Genomic DNA, 19,437 nt, shown 5'->3' on the forward strand with positions numbered 1-19,437 from the left:
TACATGTATTCTTTTTGGTTACAAAATAAACTATAATTTCAATGATGATAATTGTTTTATTAGACATTTAATATTTTTTTTGTAAATTCTACATCCACAAATGCAAATATAGCCTACTAATTTTAATCTTCACAGTTTTATGAAATAAATATATATACGATTGCAGAATCTGGCAACAAAAGCATTAAAAACATTTTAAATATATGCTTTTTATGTCCTTTAAGCATTGTGGTTCTGTTTCTTCAGTGTGACAGACAATTTAACTTGATGAATTTTTGAATATGGACACTTGACTGTATGGTGGGGGAAAACAACCTGAAAACAGGTTTAGATCAACCATTTAGGACACAGCCATAGTATTTATTTGACGTCTTAGACCAAACAACTTTCCACATTAACGTAACTTTCCATAAACGTAAAATTGAGCGTAAAATTTTTTTTTTACAACAGGCATATTAAAAAAGAGAAACAGACATAATATCTGTGCGCTTAAAGGAATAGTCACGCTTAAGCGTTTTCAACCGCATCTGCAGCATTCATTTTGAGTTATATCTCAGTTTAGGAAAGCAAACATCAGTCTAAGGTGACAGTTGTGCACTTACAGTGGACGTCTAAGGGGCAAATGTGCAATGTAACTGCATTTCTGTGTGTGCATTTAAAACTGCTTTTACAAACAGACATGACTCGAGCCACAGATGCTGTCCAAAAAGCTTAACTAGTATTTAACCCAGATATTAACATGAATAGTTATTCAAGCATTTGACCGTGAGGTAAAAACCCTTTGTTACACAGACGCAGGACGATGTTCATATTCACTCATTTGAACACATTCAATAGACACTAAATCCTCTTACACAGGAAGTCAAACAGTTACATTTCTACATAACCAGTCTGCCAGATTATATAACCAACGACACATTAGTAAGACTATGTGCAGCAAATGTGACATTAAGTACAATTAATATAGAAACTGCAACATATTTCACCAGAAAGTGTCAATAAACAGCACAACCGTGAAATGACATCAGTTTGTTGCTTGGCATGGCAGAGTGAATTAAAGGCACCGTCATGTTTTTTCAGCAGTTCTGCTGATATCTGTTGGTGAAGCATTTGGATGAAGCTGAAAAACTACAAACACTTCCATATATTAATTGAATACAACTAGTGACATCTGGGACAACCCACTTTAAAATGATCAAGTGAGAGTACTTGTGTTACAAAAGTGTGTCCGTAGTTGTCAGGAGGGGTCCTACTGATCAGCCAAATGTTGCCCTTTCTTTCCACACAAACATTCTGTCTTTTACAGCTGACCATGAGAATTTCAAAGCCATATCTGTCGACACATGCTACAGTCTATATGGACAAAACTATTAAAAATGACTCCTTTGTGGGGGTCGGAGATTGCATTTTGTTGAAAACAATCTCTTCTCAGGCAGTGTCCATAGCAACTAGACATTCTGTTCTCTCATAAACAGCACCTGCGGTACAAAAGAAAGTGTTACTTAAGAACAATGGCACTTTTGGAGAGTGAGATGTTAAAGGTGTGCATTGCCGTACCATTTTGCATCACAGTTTCCACCTTATCAACAGTTTTCTCTGAAAAATAACATACAAAAAGGAATAAAGATGACACAATACTAGTGGGAATAGTATTCCAATGGATTTTTTTCCCCTAAAGTTATTTAAGAAAAGTTGTTATCTTTAACTCATGGACATAACCAGTATAATAAATCATTTGGTATTGCAAAGAATGCTGGGATATTGTGAGGTGAAGGACACTTATCAATCTGAAGCGCTTTCAGTCATGCAGTGTGTGTGGGTTTGGGTCAATGTGTCTGAGTACCTGTTTTGTGCTGAATATCACTACTGTCTGAGGTTGTCTCTGCTGCAAATCATTAAAAATAAATCAAATAAATGATACCATTTGATAAATTCACTTTTTAATGATCAATTAATTATTAGGACTCAACTAGCAAACATCAATCATGAAGCAGCAGCATTGTTACAACAGCATTGCTCTCGCTCTTCCTTTTTCCCTTGCCCTGTCTGTTTAATGTCTCATGCCATCTATTTCTCTTTCTCATGTTCTCACCTCTTTTTAAGCGTCGACGGGCAAGTTTAATCTGGTCTTGCAGAATCTGGACCCAGTCTCTAGGGCCGGGAAGCTTCTCAATTCCATTGGCAGTGCAATACTTTTCTGTGAACACTAGATTCATACACACAGAAACAAAATACAGATTAAAAACATTATATATATTTTATTTACATATACATACATTCATACATACATACATACATACATACATACACATACACTCATAGGCCACTTTATTAGGTACACCTGTTCAACCGCTCGTTAATGCAAATATCTATTCAGCCAATCACGTGGCAAAAACATTAATGTAGACATGGTCAAAACAAACTGCTGAGCTGATAGAAAGTCAACAGTAACTGAAAGTCATGCGTTACAACCGAGGTCTGCAAAAGAGCATCTCTGAACGCACAACACTTTGAACCTTGAAGCAGAGGAGCTACAGCAGCAGAAGACACACTGGTGTCACTCCTGTCAGCTAAGAACAGGAAACTGAGGCTACAATTCACACAGGCTCACCAAAACTGGACAATCGAAAATTGGAAAAACGTTGCCTGGTCTGATGAGTCTCAATTTCTACTGTGACATTCAGATGGTAGGGTAAGAATTAGGCATAAACGGCATGAAAACATGGATCCATCCTGCCTTGAATAAGCGGTTCAGGCTGGTGCTGGTGTTGTGGGGGATATTTTTTTGGCACACTTTGGGCCCATTACTACCAATTGAACCACAGCCTACCTAAGTATTATTGCTGACCATGTCCATCCCTTCATGACCACAGTGTACACATCTTCTGATGGCTATTCTAGCAGGATAACGCTCCATGTCACAAAGTTCAAATCATCTCAAACTGGTTTCTTGAACATGACAATGAGTTCACTATACTCAAATGGCCTCCACAGTCACCAGATCTCAATCCAATAGAGCACCTTGGGAATGTGATGGAACGGGAGATTCGCATCATGGATGTGCAGCTGACAAATCTATATCATGTCAATATAGACCAAAATCTCTAAGGAATGTTTCACCTTGTTAAATCAATGCCACAAATAATTAAGGCAGTTCTGAAGGCAAAAGTACTAGCAAGGTGTACATATATATAAATACACATATACATATATATATATATATATATATATATATATATATATATATACAAAAGTTTTCCTGTGAAATGTTTTGCATGTGTGCACCACATGGTTTAATATTTGATTATCTAATGCAATGACATTTTTAAGTGTCCAAATATGTTTTTTTAGAGCTACTGTATAGATTCATCATAATGTTCTCTACATTGATGTTGAGTAAGTTCAGGTCTGGTTTATTTATTTTCACACACCTTTAATGGCTCCAACTATGTTTTGATCAAGTCCTTTCCTGGTGTCATTCAGACCTCTCTTCCTCTTGCCGTTGGGCAGTGAATTCGCCAGAATTGTATCATCAAAGAACGCACACACCAGTTTCCTGAAGAGCAGGCTGCCAGAGCGTGTGTAGTTCAGTAAGATAGAGTCCAACTGTGCTTTAGGAATAAATATGTCATAATCCTCGGCCAACTGTACCTCCGGCTGGGAGAGACAGACGGGCGAGATATTAATAAAAGTCATTATTACACACTCATTAATACACAGTCACCTTTAGTTGGATGAGACAAAAATAGAAGATATATACACAGAAAAAAAATGACATTACTCATTATACTCATATACACAGTTGTCAGTACGAACACAAAGCCTAAAGAGTTGTGAAACTGTACTTATGCACTCATCCCTTCATTTGTTTTATAGCACTTACTCATTCTGTTTAGAAAGAAAGACATGGCCATAATCTGATGGGTGCAAACATGGTCCAAAACAAATAACTTGCCAAGAGTAAAAATGTGGGTTGGCAAGTAAATAAAACTGGCTAACTGGTGCTTCTGAAACATGCCAGGGTTAATTCTAAGAAGAGGAATGAGGAACAAGGAAAGCTTCCTGAGGTATCATGAGCAAGATTACACAGGTGTATCCTTCCTTCACATCATAATGCCAGTGACACACTTAACAACTAGCTGAAACATTCTAAGACTGAACTGAACACACTTACAGACTGTTTCCAACAACTGGAGCAGATTTTAAACACCGACTGTGAACACCGACTGAACGCGACTCAGCGTGTTTGGGCATGATCAGTCCTAAGTATCAAATTACATTCATAATCGGCTTTACAGTTGTTAAGTGTGTAAGGTTGTGGAGCTAAGACGCGAGGAAAGGAAACATGGATGCACAAATATTATATTATATTATGTTATATTATATTACATTATATTTAAAAAAGTAACTTTTGATGACAAACAATTTTTCACAATTCACCAATCCCTGGGTACAAAAAATGTATTCACTCCCACACACATTCACAGCGGTGTACCTCTGTGGTGCATTGGCCTCTGGTGACGCTGTAGTGAGAGGGAGGTGTCTTCACACTGGGAATGGGATCTGGGATAAATGTTGCCACTGTGGAGGGTGTGTCCTCTCTGGACTGATTAATCTCAGTAACAGTATCGAGCTCAGCAGGTGGAGACAGATGTGTGCTTTTTTTAGTGGCCGCGGTCAGAAGTGTCACTCTGTGACCTGGCCTCCTCTTTCGAGTCCTCCTCCTGGAGATAGAGGCTCGGGACGAGGAAAGTGAGACCTGGGAGACCTGCTTGTCCTGGGTCCCTGAGAGTACAGCAGAACACGGGTAAATGCGGCTGTACGTGCGTTCAGGTGAGTTTAGGGGTAGTTATGTATGATTTACCTCTCTGAGTTTGGATTAGTTTCCTCATGGTACGCAACTCCAGCAGAATGGCCTGCAGGGTGCTCTTGCAGTTACACATACAGCAGCTGGGCTCAGTTGCCATGGCAGCAGGCGCAGGGGGCAAGGCCGTGTCTGAATCAGAACACAGATGCATCGTCAACACAACGCCCATCACTGATGATGTTTCACACCCAGAGGCTCCAAGCACCCGGCACAAAAGCCACCTGACTCTCTGACTCCAGATTGACAGTGAGAGAGTTATTGTTTCTTTTTGTGTGTACAGAAGAAAGACATTACGTGTTTGCTGTGTTATCCAAAGCTGTCTAGACAGTTGCTGCTGCGGTGCCAGACAGTACATCTTTCTGCAGCCAACAGTCACATAATACAACTTCCCCTGGAAAAAATCTCAAAGGGGGTTCATGTAATATCTTCCTATGTTTTCCTATGTGAAGCCCTTCAAACTCAAGATAAATTGCAATAACTATAGAGGTTAAGAGAAGTGGTGTGGTAGTGGCAAAATCTGGAAAATGATAAATACAAAAATACAATAAAATGTACAAAAATAAAATGCACTAAAAAATAAAATGTACTAAAATCAAATCAAATATATCATTATAAAATTAATCATATTCAGTAATGTTTCAATGTTATTGAATTAGATTATGAAATGTCCTAGTAGCATGAGCAACCAAATAATGCCAACTTCAGTTTTCTACATAAAGTAACCACAGGTGTAGGTTATTATATTAATCCTTGACATTCACAAAGTATACTTTTTTCTTAATTTTGAACAATATATTGATTGTCTTACCTGGTAATGCACTGTTTTTAATGCCTAAACTAATAAAATGTTTAGCTCAAATGCAATGTAAGTCACTTTGGATAAAAATGCTAAATGCATGTAAATGTAAACTTCTTTTTTTGTGAAAAGTTTTCCTGAAAATGTGCTTGTGCTATATTTCTTAAAAATAAATGGCACTTTTTTATCATTTGTCATCTAATGCAATGAAATTCATACACTGTAAAAAAAAAAATGCTGCCTTGTTTTTTTTTTAATACAATCAACTTGTTTAAGTAATTTCAACTTAAATTACATTAAACTGACAAATTTCATTTTTGAACAAAATTTAAAATTTGTTGAATCTTGTATAACTTGTATAAAAAAAAGTTCAAATAAAATGGCCCAATTTATAGTGATGAGTTAAAGCAATGCAAAAACATATGTTGTCATAACTTATTGATCATATAATTTTTTACAGTGTACATTTTTAAGTGTGACTTAAATGTCCAAATACTTTTTGGGGCCATACAAATACCATCATAGTGTAATATACATACCTAAACATGGCTCTGTTTTGCATTTGATATAGATTTTTCTCACTTAACAAATCCTCTGAAGATTACAAAACCTCTGCATTACTTAGAGACTCACCATTAGTTTTCAAGTGGTTGAGCATCCTCTGGGTTTTGGAGCGTGTGCCGTACTGGCCGTGAGCCAGAGGCAGGACTGAGCTCCAGCCGTCCTGGAGATGTTCAGGAGCCGGGCTCTGTGCCACGGGCAGGCTGAGAGCCTCTTCCTGTGGCTCTTGTTTCAGGGTCTCTCCCTCTCGTCCAACTCGCTGGTACACTCGTCCTGTCTTGTCACTCAGCAAGCGCATCATGCCTGTTATCTGTTTCTTTATCTCCATCCCTTCGTCACCTAACCAGACTGAGAGACACAGTTAACACAGAGAGCCTGTACATGTCATGAAGTGTGTGATGAACCATAGTATACCTTCACTCTCAGAAGCTGCTTCTCCTTCGGTGTCATTCTGGTCTACATCATCCATTTCATGGCTAAAATCTAAACGAATCACAGAAGAGTTTTTGTTTTAGTCTTTTATTATAAGAGATTGGAGAAAAACAGAAAAGCTGAGGGAAATACAAGAAAAGTATGATCTATCTATCTATCTATCTATCTATCTATCTATCTATCTATCTATCTATCTATCTATCTATCTATCTATCTATCTATCTATCTATCTATCTATCCATCCATCCATCCATCTATCTAGGCCTTTTGTTCTATCTATCTAAGATCATGCCAAACATGTCATGTTTCATGAGAAACCTTTCTTATTCTTATAAGAACTAATAAAAAAAATGTCACATTAAAATAATGTCCAAAATGTTACATTACTTGTGTTTGGGGTCCACAGCTATACATAACAGATATGCATAAATATACATGAAATGAATGATATAAAAATGCAATGAAAATTGACATGAATAATTAAACGATCTGGCTGGTACACACTGTATAACTGCACTCTTTCCAATTTCTAATTTTAATTTTAATCATTATTATTGTGTATTTATCTGTCTCCCATGAAGTATAAAGAGTATAAACATCACATAATGAATATAATAAATTATATACCATAGATGAATAATATTCATATCCATTTTATATCACAAATCATTTTGGGTGGTTTTCTTTTTTTTCTTTCTTTTTTTTCCAGCCATATACACATTTTTGAAAGTGCATGAGGCTGAGTTTTGATTAGAACAGAGAGAATAACTTTTTTAAATAAATAAGGGAAAATAAAAGCATTCACATAAAACATTGAGGTCTCTAGGACATTAAACATAAAACCAATAAATTCAATGTGACAGACCGTGTGTTTCAGCATATTTTTTAAAAGTCCTACAGTAAATTAATTTAAATAATACAAAAATAAAAATAGACTATTGCATACAGGCTGTCTGAATTAGTTGTTAAAAACTGCATGTAGGATTAAAACAAATATAGTTTTAGATTAAGTACAGCAGCACGTTGATTGACATGCCATGCACCCCTTGCTGTGATGTCACTCTCAACAGCAGCTGTATGCGTGACGTATGTGCGGTGCAGATGTGATGAAGTGATGCTGCAGGACCACCTGTAGGCTGCGTGACTGTGAACATCTTCATCCACACCATCATCACATTCACGCATGCAGCAAACAGACCTTTATTCTATTCTATCACACCTGAAGAAGAGCACATGGACAAACTAAACGCATCAGAAGATACAAATAATTTACTATGAGCGCTGCTGAAAAACACGCGATTAAATCTAACGAAGAATCCAAACGAAGCGTCTGACATTGTGACGATGCGAGGACAATGAGGGAATGATACATTGTCTCTCAGGTGCATTCCAGAGTGCTGACGTAACGCCTCCGATGTGCTCTATTGTCTGCTGTCATCTTCCAGGACTGAATGTCCGCTTACCTGCATCATTCACCAGTTTAAAGCTCTGAGATTTCCTGCTCCGCTTCCTCTCCACAAACTCCATTTTAAGGGCAGAGCGGTGAAGAGGCAGAATCCAGCCCAGTTCATCAGCACACAGGCTCTTTAATCACTGACAAACTCATTAAGTCCAGCTGATGAAGAGTGAAGCGAATGAGCTTTAATAATAATCGCGCGTCTCTGTGGACCGATGATGATGAATGGTGGTGGTGAGGAGGAGGAGGATGATGGACAGGACGCGTTTACATTCTCCTGCGGGGCTGCTCGTTTATGATGTAAATAAATAAACCTCTTAATTCTTTCAGAATTCGTCACGTCTATTCCTTTGCGCCACCTGATGGTCGCTAATATTTGTAGGGCGCAAATACGAGGGTCCAGATTAACATCAGACAGACTGGAGGAAAATGAGTTCTGTTGTCAAGAGTAGAAGAAACTTTGAGTTTTGGCAGGCTGTGACTACTCCCACAAAAGGACAATGCGTTGAAATACACTGTAAAAAAATACATGACCAAAAAGTTATGACATTATGTTTTTATATTGTTTTAACTCATCAAAATGAGTTAAAAAAAACAAGATTCAACTATTTTTTTTAAAATTCGGGTTAATGTAATTTTAGTCGAAATGACTTAAATATCCAAGATGATTATACTTAAAAATGAAAGGCAGCAAATTAGAGTAAACTTTTTTCTTTTTTTTATGTTGTATTTTTTATGCTTATAATAAATGAGAGATTAGTGAAAAGGGAATAGGGGAAATTAAAAAGAAAAAATACTAAGATATGATTTTTTTTAATTTATATAATATATTTAAATAAATAAAATGAGCCTAAAATGTATCGATTTAAAATAAACCTGGAACATCATCATAAAATAATGTAGTGAACAACTGTTGTTTAATTAACGAGCAATATAAGTAAAACACACACACACACACACACACCATATTCAACATTTAGTGTACAATTTGAAAATGCTCTGGATCAATGTTTCATGCAACTGATAAAGGCCTACTATACAAGGTAGATATGTTTAATATATTAAAAGAAGAAGTCTGCTTCTCCACAGATTTTATTCAGAAGGTTTTAAAAAAAGATACAAATACAAACTGTGTTCTTTCTTATATTTTATATTGCGATCACATGAACTCGGTGACTCCAAGCACCGATCAAACTTTTTCAGCGTCTGTCTCGGATTTATCCACTAGATGGCAGTAATGACTCAGATTGATCTCCAGCAGTCTGCACGAACGGAAGCAGTGAATGGAAGTGTAAACTGCTTCCCGTTGAATGTTTATGTGAAAAAAGTGACATAATTATTATTTTGTCATACAATCTTAAGTATTTTTTGTCATTTTGTTGAGTTATGGACATCCTCAAAGCAGAGATCGCGAGGAAAAGAAAGCTTATAGAGGACAAAGATCTCATAGACGTGAGTATCGACTGTTCTAGAACGTTTTATAGTTCGACCCTTTACACCGCTGTGTTTTTAATGCAGTTGTGTAAAGATATGTGGGTTTGTGTAATGATGTACTCTTGCTGTTTCTCCAGGACTCAAAGAAATACTTCAAAAGGGCTGATCTCGCGCGAAAGGAAGAGGAAGAATATTATAAGAGATGTGGATACAAGGTACAAACTTCAGCTGTGAATATAGACAACTTACGAAAATTAACCATTGTTTATTATAGTAAAAGTGTAGTAACCATGTTTTTTTGTCGGATTGATTAACATTTGTAGAACCGCAGCCAGGTTTACTACAAAAATACCATGCTTAAACAATGGTTAATTTGTGGTTACCATGGTTTAACTATAGTAAACATGTTTTTGGTTCTGTGTGTAGTAATACAAATGGTTAATTTTAATTACATCATGAGTCATACATTCAATTACTTCCATTAGCTGTTTACAGCTGGTCGAAAACTACGGAGTCCCTAAAGGGACCTTTGCAAAAATAAAAATGTACAGACTTTCACGTGCGCAAGAGAAACTATCGCGATAGTTTTCTCGTGCGCACGAGATACGTTTCTCGTGAGCACGTGTAAGTCTGTATTTTTATTTTTGCAAAGGTCCCTTTAGGGGCTGGGTAGTAAATACCTTTAACCACATTGTATTTGTAATGTAATCCGTCCTGATAATATCTCTGTAACAGACTTTCTGTCTTTTAGCTACCATGGACCCCAAATATGATGATCAAACTAAAATTTAAAAGACAGCTATAAGGAAATTTAAAAGACAGCTTTCATCTATAAAGAACCAATTTATACAGTGAAAAATGAATACTATATATACGTAAAATATTTAGTTTCCATTGTTACCTTATTATGTGTTTTACTCAGTACTGTTAGATGTATTATTTAAATCAACTTTATTCATTATTTTAATATTTTTTACATTTATTTCAATACATTTATTTATTTAGTTTAATCTGATTACTTGTTATATTTTTACTCTGTTTTAGAAGACCCTAATTTTAAAGTGTTATTTTAGGTGTATTGTTTTATTCATTTTTAATTTGCTTTTATTTTTAGAATGATAATGATTTTCATGTTAATTTTAGTTTACTTTTTAGTCATTGCGTTATGTGCTTTTGTCATTTTATTAGTTTTTTTTATTTAGGATTAATTTATTTTTATTTCAGTTTTAGTTTTTATTTATTTCCAATAATTAATTTAATTGCTTTAACTTATTTCAGTCTATTGCCAAGGCAACATTTCTCATTTTTGTTTCGATTATTTTTCAACTAATATTTATATTTTATTGTATTTAAGCTTTATTTCAATCAACAAAATGTTTTTAATGGTTTTACTTTAAAAAAAATAACCCTGCGACAAAGCTTGCCTGTCAGTCATCCTCTGTAGATTTAAAAGAAATGAACTGTCCCATTTAAAATGTGTCTTCCCATACTTGTGCCTTCGCTCTTTCTCTCTAGTGTTTTCCTCCAGCAGCAGTGTCTTCTGTCTGCTGTGTATCTTCTCATATTGTGTTTCCTGCTGTTTGTGTGTGTGTTCTGTGAGTTTAGGTTTCTAATGAGCAGCCTGTGAGACAGGTAGGGCTCAGGCAGACAGAATGCATGCTGCCAGAGAGATGTTTGACCGGGTTTCGGTTTCGGCATGACTGAAGAACATTTGTGTTTAATTGCCTTTGCTCCCAGTGTTGCACAAAGCTGAAGGCAGCACTATCCGAATTTTTAGCCCAGCCTGCATAATGACCACAGTAAAATCACGTGACAGAGGTGCCTACCCCGGAGCAAATCATGAGTTGCTTAAATTCTAGATGTCTCGCCTGCTCTTTCATTTGTGCAATGCTCTTTTTGTTTGAACTTCCCTATTCGGTTTTGATTTAGCAGTGCACTGCATGCATGGTGTGTTAAATTCAAATCAGTGTCAAGAAATACAGCTTCAGTGTCAGATTCCTTGCTGTTCACCCATTGCATCTTGGGAGAATTATGTGCGCTCATACTTCTACAAGATTAGAAGAAGATTTAATCAAATTTAAAACATACATAGCTGCATGATTATATGGAGAAGTATCTGTTTTTGGCCTTTTTGCTGGAAAATCTGGCCAGGACAGTTTTTCCTTTTTGTTGTTTATTAATTATTATTTTGCAAGCTGCCCTTCTCAATCTTACATTTCTATGCTTTGCAGTGGAATCACCCTGATGTAACCGTAATAAAATGGAACAAAGAGACCATTTTCTTCTCTATCTCTCTCTATATGTTGAATTTTTTTTTTCAAGCTGGACAAGACTGAGGATGAGGAGCCTCCATCTACATCAGCCAATCCTGTGCTAGAACTAGAGCTCACGGAGGAGAAACTGCCAATGACGCTCTCTCGACAGGAGGTGGGTCAGCCAATCAGAGCTCACCGAATGTTACTCGTATACTGTGCTTGTTTTCTTGATGAATAATCAATCTTCTTGCTGCGTGTAGGCGGTCAGACGTCTGAGGGAACGAGGCGAGCCGGTCCGTCTGTTTGGCGAATCCGATTATGATGCTTTCCAGAGACTCCGCAAAATTGAAATTCTAGCACCAGAAGTAAACAAGGTAAGACCCAACTTTCCTCTCGCCATCTTGACACTCTTGTCGTGTGTAGAGTTTGTTTGTTTACCAGGAAACCCACATTGAATTTTCCTGCAAGAGAAAAAAAAAGATAACTCGCTTTGCCAGAGCTTTCAAGTATATAGTATATACAAAATTATTGACTCATGCTGAATACTCATTGACATACTTCTTATGGATTACCTTGTCTGTGTGTTTAGGGTTTGAGGAATGATCTGAAGGCTGCCATGGATAAGATCGATCAGCAGTATCTGAATGAGATTGTGGGTGGAGCAGAAGGTTCAGTTTTACTGGACACACAACACGACCTCAAAGTGCATGAAGAAAATACCACCATTGAGGAGCTGGAGGTAAACCCACACACACATAGAATCCACAACGCTAACTTCAGCTAATTTATATATCATCCATATAGCAGGTCAATTCCAGAATCGGTAGAAAGATGTCTGATTAGGAGTATTTTAATCATGTTCCCGCTAGGTGGCACTATAGTCTTACATCTGAAATCGAATGTTCTTCATAACTGCAAAAACAAGTAGAGTTCCCAGTAATACTCCTCTCGAAAGAAATGAGAAATAAACATGAGAATCCATCAATATTGTCCACACTTTTTGTGCCCTGAAGGATGCCGTTTATTCAAGCTCAATTAAGAAATTATTTTCGCTAAAATATTTTTACTGTAAAACAGAGAACAGAAATATTAGCTTGAGACTTTGACACCTTTTTATTGATGTATAGTTTGTAAAGTTAATTACTGGACACCGGCGTCATGCAAATGTGTTGCTAAATTATTGAAATGTTAACCTAAAGTATCAGAGTAAGCTTCAAGTAAACCTTTTAGGTCAAAGGGGTTTGGCTGACAAATATTTTTGGGAAACCCTGAACTAATCTATTTACAATTATATGATATCTGGCTGTCTGGATACTAATGCTTTTATGATTTCAGTAATTGTATAATATAAGATTTGGCTCATGTCTGATGCTACATTGATGTCTAATAACCTGTATAAAACAGGATCTGGGAGCATCTCTTGGCACTGGTAATGATGTTCGAGACATGGACGTCATAAATAAAGTACTGAGGGTATGTATTTTTTAATTTACTGTGGTTTTACATTTTTTTGGGGGGGTGAGTGTTTATCTTGAACTGATTTTTATAGAAATGCATTCAGCCAATATCCTAATTTCTTACTTATTTAAATTAAGGATGTCAGTTGACACAAATTTGTGTCAAAGATTAAAAATGTTTAGCCTGAATTTAAGGATGAACTTTTCACCACCCTGCTCGGACACACAAACTCCATGCGCTGACTGAATGTTGTGTTGATGTGTATGTATGTGCCTGCGGCCAATCACGTGATGACATTCTCCCGGAATCAGTTTGTCTGCTCATTCTGTGGTAATCACACCTCAAGACATTGGACCTAAATTAACAGGATATTGTACATATTACGGAAAATTTGGAGAATACGAAAAAGCTTACTTTTACTTATAAACAATCTGCTTTCTGTCTGCTGTTCGTTTGCAAGTCAGACATACTATTATCCTTTATTCATTCTGCCTCAGTAATAAATGTAAAATTAGTTTTATTTACTTCATTTTATTTGCAGATTTCCAAAATTATTTATGATTGAGCCAGTGAATGTAAATTCTAATCTCTTTTTTTTTCAAATAATACAAATTCTATTTTCAATATATTTTTGAAAAAAAGGTTGTTTCAAAATAAACGGCTAACCTACCCATTCCTTTGCGTGGCTTAAAGACATTGATACATTTTCCTTCAACATCTCCAACTACTGGCCTGGCATTGCAGAATTCTGCGTTTTTAGTCATTTTCACGGATCCGTGTGAACGTCTGTATGCGGAACTTTTCAAACGCTCAAAGGAAAAACATTCCTGTTTTTAGTACATCGTTGTCTTGTAAACACCCTAAATTATTAACAAGAAGCGATCGTCGATTAATCGCATCCCTAATTTAATTAAATAATGATTTAAGAATCATCTAATGCATAATTTAAGTGTATAATCATATTATCTTTGTGCCTGTATATGCATATATTTTTCTGTAGTTCTTGCTGGGCGTGTGGGCGAAAGATCTAAACAGCCGAGAGGACCACGTGAAGCGCAGTGTCCAGGGCAAGCTCGCCAGTGCCACCCAAAAACAGACCGAATCTTACCTGGAACCTCTTTTCAGAAAACTACGCAAGAAGGTACGCTGTTCTCCATACAACGCATTATTAGATATAGATTCACAAGCCTTTTGTTTAACTCATTGTGTCTTCTATATGTAGAATTTACCAGGAGACATTAAGGAGTCCATTACAGACATCATCAAGTTTATGCTGCAGAGGGAATATGTTAAGGTTTGTCTTACTAATTACAATACTTTGAATTTCTGTTCTTAATTAGTATATTTGTGAAGAACCCCGACTAACACACTGTGTACATGCAGGCAAACGATGCTTATCTGCAGATGGCTATAGGAAACGCTCCATGGCCCATCGGTGTGACCATGGTGGGCATCCACGCTCGTACTGGACGTGAGAAGATCTTCTCCAAACACGTCGCTCATGTGCTCAATGACGAGACCCAAAGGAAATACATTCAGGTCTGAAATGACAGTATGAATAGGAGTGTGATATTACATAGTTACATTGTGTTGTTTATCAGGTCAGTGATCATCTTTTTTCTTGTCATCTTTTCAGGGGCTGAAAAGATTAATGACAATCTGTCAGAAACATTTCCCAACAGATCCCTCAAAGTGTGTGGAGTACAACGCTCTGTGATGTACACATCACAACATTCAAAGTCGTGTCGTCTCTCGCTCTCTCGTGTTGTAAATAACTTATTGATTGTAAATATATGTCTTGAAAACATATGGATTTCTATAGCAGTGGTTTTCAATCCTGGGACCCTCCGGTTTGCACGTTTGTGTGTCTCTCTTATATAACACGCCTGATTCAGATCATCAGATTATTAGGTGAGAGTTCCAAAAGTGTTATTGAGTGTCAGATAAGAGAGACAAATGTGCAGAGCGGTGGGAACCCAGGACCAGGATTGAACTGCAACAGGATTGAAAACACTACAGTGTTTTTCTTTAAAAATAAAATAAAAGCTGATGTTACTGAAGTGATTATTTTTTCATTACATTTATTGATTCTTGATGTATTTGCACTTTAATATACATTACTGTCATAATTTTTCACTATGGAAAGCATTCATTCATTTCTCTGGAGTTGTAGATCTGTTATTTGAGAGAAAGATAAGACAGTCCTTTTAAGGATGAATATCAAGACGAGTTGCAATTTGATGTCATTTTCTGCCCTGAGTTAAAGGAAGTGCTGAGTCACAGGAAGAGTGAGTGTCTTCCTCACACTGGGACCAAATCAGATTTAAAACATGAATAAGCCAAATTCGCACAACTTTGATTCTTGGATTTCCTGCTGACTTCGTGTCATTTTAAGATTTGGGAAGTCTGATTCATTTTAGCTGTTTGGTTGACAGATTCAATTTAAAGATGCCAATCTCAGTGGTCTCTGTGCAGCAGGTTTTCCTAAACTGAGGTTTGTGAGGGAACTGCAGAGGGTTTGTAAGAATGAAAAGCTAAATTATTTTTTCCCCCCAGTGTTTAATGTATGTTTGAGCATTCCAGTTTGATGCTATCACCCTAAAAGAGTTTCATTTCTCATGGGCATGGCATATGACTCGCAGTATTTTTACTGCTGAAAGGACTTCTCTCTTAACTGGTCTTATACATTTGACTTGTAGTCCTCTGGTTATTAGTTATTAGTTACTTTGACATGTAAATCAATTCACCACAGTTTTTGTTTCTATGTGCCATAGTTTTGGTTGATCTTAACCAGATTATATCACTGTAATATAATTTGTTATTTGAAAAGACATTAAAATGTACAACTGTACAGAAAACACTGAAAAGTCAAATCACAAGACAAGTTTTTTTTTTTATTACCAAAAAGATTAAAATGAATGGAATTATCCTCTGAAACAGGTGACGGCAAGGTTATGAAAAATCATTGTCCATTTTATGATTGTATTTATGCAAATTTATAGTGGTGCAATTTGGCTTAAAAAACCCCCCACTGCAATTCAACTCAGAAAAATATGATTTATTTTTGTGTGATATATTATATTTCTAATGATTGTGAATTTAAATATGGTATATAAAAAAATGAAGGTTGGGACTTGAGTATGTCCATTGGGATTTGATTTGATCGTTGTCATTTGCTATTGCTGTGACCTCATGTGAGTTAAAGGTTGTCCCTATATATGCACACACACACACACACACACATAAAATGAATAAAATAATGTGTTATTGTTTTGACCCATGTAACATTGTATTCTAATATATAAGCCACCAAAGGAGCCATTTTAGATACTAATGATACATTTTAAGCCATTTTAGATACTGATGAAATTTCACAATTTTCTATTGATTCCAATTTCGATACCACAGCTAACTAACTAGCCTAACAAATATAGAGTTCAAACATTATTGAAGACAGGTCTTCAGTAATAAAATGAGATGTAAAATAAACAAATTACAATCAACAGCTCAAATAAATACAATAGAACAAAGATACAAATTAAATAAACAAACAAAAAAAAAAAAAAAATTAACGGCTCTGGCCCAAACATGCTAAATAAAATAAGACGACATGATGATTGCTAAACCGGATCGAGCTACTTCCAAGCAATAAACATGCTGTTTACTAAATATTGTGCAGTGCCTGGTTGTGGAAGAAGACAGTCTGCATAAGCTTCCTTCGGATTCCAGCATGGTTAAACTTTATTAAATCAGTCAATCACAATTTCCCGACACGGATCTGCCAGCAACATGTAAGTAACCATGTGTATTCTAATGCCTGATCTGCGATCAGTGATTTCTGTGTATTCAAGTTCAGATCGTCAAAATCGTTCAATACTGTTTATGCATCAGTGACTAAACGATCAACTTCACATAATTTCTCGTAGTATTATGAAAATAATCTTTTTTAAACTGTTATTAAATTATATACAGAAAGCGATCAAAGAACGATCCCTTTCCAATCGCCCAAGCTGTCAATCAAACAGCGCGAGAGCTTATCTGGGCACTTACCAAACTCGTGATGAAATAATGACACTGTTACACTACACAACGAAGCTCTTACTGTGTATTCACATCGTGTTTGCATTGTGATTTGGTGTAAGCATTTGTGAGAGTGCAAAAATTGCGTTGCAATGATAAGATCTTTATTCACGCGATCAACAGACTGTCTGTCATCTGCTCAGTCAGTGCTCATCATGCTGCAACCTTTCATGTGATGGAATAGATTTAAATATAATGCTTTAAACGATACTTTTCACGATTTGTTAATCTCGATAGCTGTAATAGTAAAAACGTAGTAAAAGTTTTCGAGAGAGTTCATGTAATACTAGCTATTTCATATGCAAGCATGCCAGCCAATCACAGCAGTGGGCGTTTGCACTGCAGTCTCACGGCAGACACGCCCCTTAAAACAGAGCGTTCAAATCTGAGGCTGAAATCAGGCTTGGAAAAATGGCTTTTATTTATAAATTATGACAATTTTTGATGTAAAAATCATACTAACATTATAAGGGCACCCCAGGCAACATTATAAAATAATAAAACAATCCAGTTCATGACCCCTTTAAGACATAACAGACTGTTTGCTTGAACACTCGCCTAGACAGGCGAGTTTTTTGTTGTGTGTATTTTTACATTGAAGCACAAGACACATTATTTTAACTATTTAGATTACAAAAAAGTAATCATGAGCTGTTTTGGCGTGCACACAGGGAACTGTCTGAGTCTGTGTGTGTGTGCATAGAAAACAGCGAACTGTGAAAAAACAGCTAGAGAGAAAAAACTCTTTCACTTCGTCTTGTGCTTGAATCTGAATGGTTAAAAATTGCTTTAATTTTTAAATTGACAAGACTTAAAAACATGTGCTAATGAAAAACTTTCATGATGATGTAGCAATGGGCCGGTCTAGCAAGTGACAATTCAAGATGGTCCTCGCTATTCCGCCATCTTTGGCACCAGAAAATATCTGCTAGGGGCACTGTCTCTATAGCACGTTTTACATGAAGGTTGTGCATTTCCTATCGCAGAACTGAGGCATTCTGCTCCCGTACAGTGGGCATTAACACACTGTTGAAATGGGGTAGTCTGCGAAAGAACTGAAGTGTGTGTTTAACGTATTTTTACTGATTTCATAACCCACTCTGATACCCCTGGTTAGCGCCTGCCATGCTTTTGTCAATTGTAACTCGCTGCTGGGGAGCAGGAAGTTTAAAGGGGTCATATGATGCGATTTCTTGTTTTCCTTTTTCTTTAGTGTGTTATGTAGCTGTTTGTGCATGTATAAGATCTGCAGAGTTACAAAGTCTCAAACCCAAAGAGATATTCTTTGTAAAAGTTAAGGCTCAGCCACGCCTTCCTAAAAGGCTTCGTTCAGATACGCCCCCACAAATCTACGCCAGAGTGTGGGGGCAGAGTTTCATAACACCGCCCAAATGTATACGCAAAGAAAGAAGACGTAGCGTTTATTCTCACTGTATTATTGTTGCCGCCGGCACTGCCATGTCGTTTTTCGTTGCGAAAGCCAAACTACTTTGTTTGGCCTTCCAAAAGAGGAAACAATTAGAAAACAGTGGTTAAGCTTGATTTACAAACACTGTTCCAGAACAGCACAACCAAAATATTCGACTGTGTGCTGAGCATTTTTCGGAGGAATGTTTCCAGAACCTGGGAGAGTAGCTACAAGGCCGGCTGTGCACAAAGGCTGATTCTAAAAAGTGGGGCAATTCCATCTTTGCGAGTACATTCTGGCGCTTCTGACTCACAGACACAGCCTGGAAGTATGTTTTCATATTTTAAGAATTTGCTACTGACTATTCAAACGCGAGTTTTGAGCAGAGTAGCACTTGTTTGTCGATCACAAATGCAGACATGGTTTTATGTTTACATAGTGTTCTCCCCCCGTAGTGTGGCGCGACACGTAAAAAGACAGTGTAAGTCATTATAATCAGTAATTATGTCCCCAATGAAATAAAACCTTACCAATCTGATACGTTCTGGTCCAGTCCCGCTGGCAAAGCTGATTGATCAGCTCGGTCATCTGCATTTTCCGGATCAGATTCGGGCTCAAATTGATAGCTGTAGTACTGACATTATCACCTGTCATTATTGCTTTGGGAGCTGGTGTTCCAAATATAGTAAA

General features: G+C 36.7%; 2 protein-coding genes across 3 annotated transcripts; one reads left to right on the forward strand and one right to left on the reverse strand.

The window, feature by feature from the left end:
* Positions 1-339: 339 nt before the first annotated feature.
* Positions 340-8,425, reverse strand: bend7 (BEN domain containing 7). The gene is made up of 10 exons (XM_084124862.1): positions 8,120-8,425; positions 6,639-6,707; positions 6,297-6,572; positions 4,865-4,996; positions 4,496-4,785; positions 3,432-3,657; positions 2,093-2,206; positions 1,844-1,885; positions 1,558-1,596; positions 340-1,478 (listed from the first exon to the last, which is right to left on the reverse strand). Exons 1-10 carry the CDS (start codon positions 8,181-8,183, stop codon positions 1,429-1,431), a joined length of 1,302 nt encoding a protein of 433 aa, XP_083980988.1. The 5' UTR covers positions 8,184-8,425; the 3' UTR covers positions 340-1,428.
* Positions 8,426-9,361: 936 nt separating this feature from the next.
* prpf18 (PRP18 pre-mRNA processing factor 18 homolog (yeast)) lies at positions 9,362-16,126 on the forward strand. Of its 2 annotated transcripts, XM_084125014.1 has the most exons (11): positions 9,374-9,564; positions 9,684-9,761; positions 11,152-11,178; positions 11,869-11,973; positions 12,062-12,175; positions 12,391-12,540; positions 13,206-13,274; positions 14,260-14,400; positions 14,482-14,553; positions 14,643-14,798; positions 14,896-16,126. In XM_084125014.1, the coding sequence occupies exons 1-11, from the start codon at positions 9,499-9,501 to the stop codon at positions 14,974-14,976; spliced, it is 1,059 nt and encodes a 352-aa protein (XP_083981140.1). In that variant the 5' UTR covers positions 9,374-9,498; the 3' UTR covers positions 14,977-16,126. The 2 variants fall into 2 exon arrangements, with proteins under 2 accessions (XP_083981141.1, XP_083981140.1); XM_084125015.1 differs by lacking the exon at positions 11,152-11,178 and having other exon boundaries at positions 9,362-9,564.
* The last annotated feature ends 3,311 nt before the right edge of the window (positions 16,127-19,437 follow it).

The sequence above is a fragment of the Abramis brama genome, assembly GCF_963993115.1.
Source record: "Abramis brama genome assembly, chromosome: 9".
Taxonomy (NCBI): domain Eukaryota; kingdom Metazoa; phylum Chordata; class Actinopteri; order Cypriniformes; family Leuciscidae; genus Abramis; species Abramis brama.

What these genes read in the sequence shown, in the direction of transcription:
- bend7 (XM_084124862.1), bottom strand. Translation starts at nt 8,183, where the DNA reads ATGGAGTTTGTGGAGAGGAAGCGGAGCAGGAAATCTCAGAGCTTTAAA. An exon ending in GAGGCCAATGCACCACAGAG is followed by an intron (nt 3,658 to 4,495) that starts GTACACCGCTGT and finishes TGTCTCTCCCAG; the next exon opens with CCGGAGGTACAGTTGGCCGA. An exon ending in GGAAACTGTGATGCAAAATG is followed by an intron (nt 1,479 to 1,557) that starts GTACGGCAATGC and finishes TTTGTACCGCAG; the next exon opens with GTGCTGTTTATGAGAGAACA.
- prpf18 (XM_084125014.1), top strand. Translation starts at nt 9,499, where the DNA reads ATGGACATCCTCAAAGCAGAGATCGCGAGGAAAAGAAAGCTTATAGAG. An exon ending in TGACGCTCTCTCGACAGGAG is followed by an intron (nt 11,974 to 12,061) that starts GTGGGTCAGCCA and finishes TGCTGCGTGTAG; the next exon opens with GCGGTCAGACGTCTGAGGGA. An exon ending in CCCAAAGGAAATACATTCAG is followed by an intron (nt 14,799 to 14,895) that starts GTCTGAAATGAC and finishes TCATCTTTTCAG; the next exon opens with GGGCTGAAAAGATTAATGAC.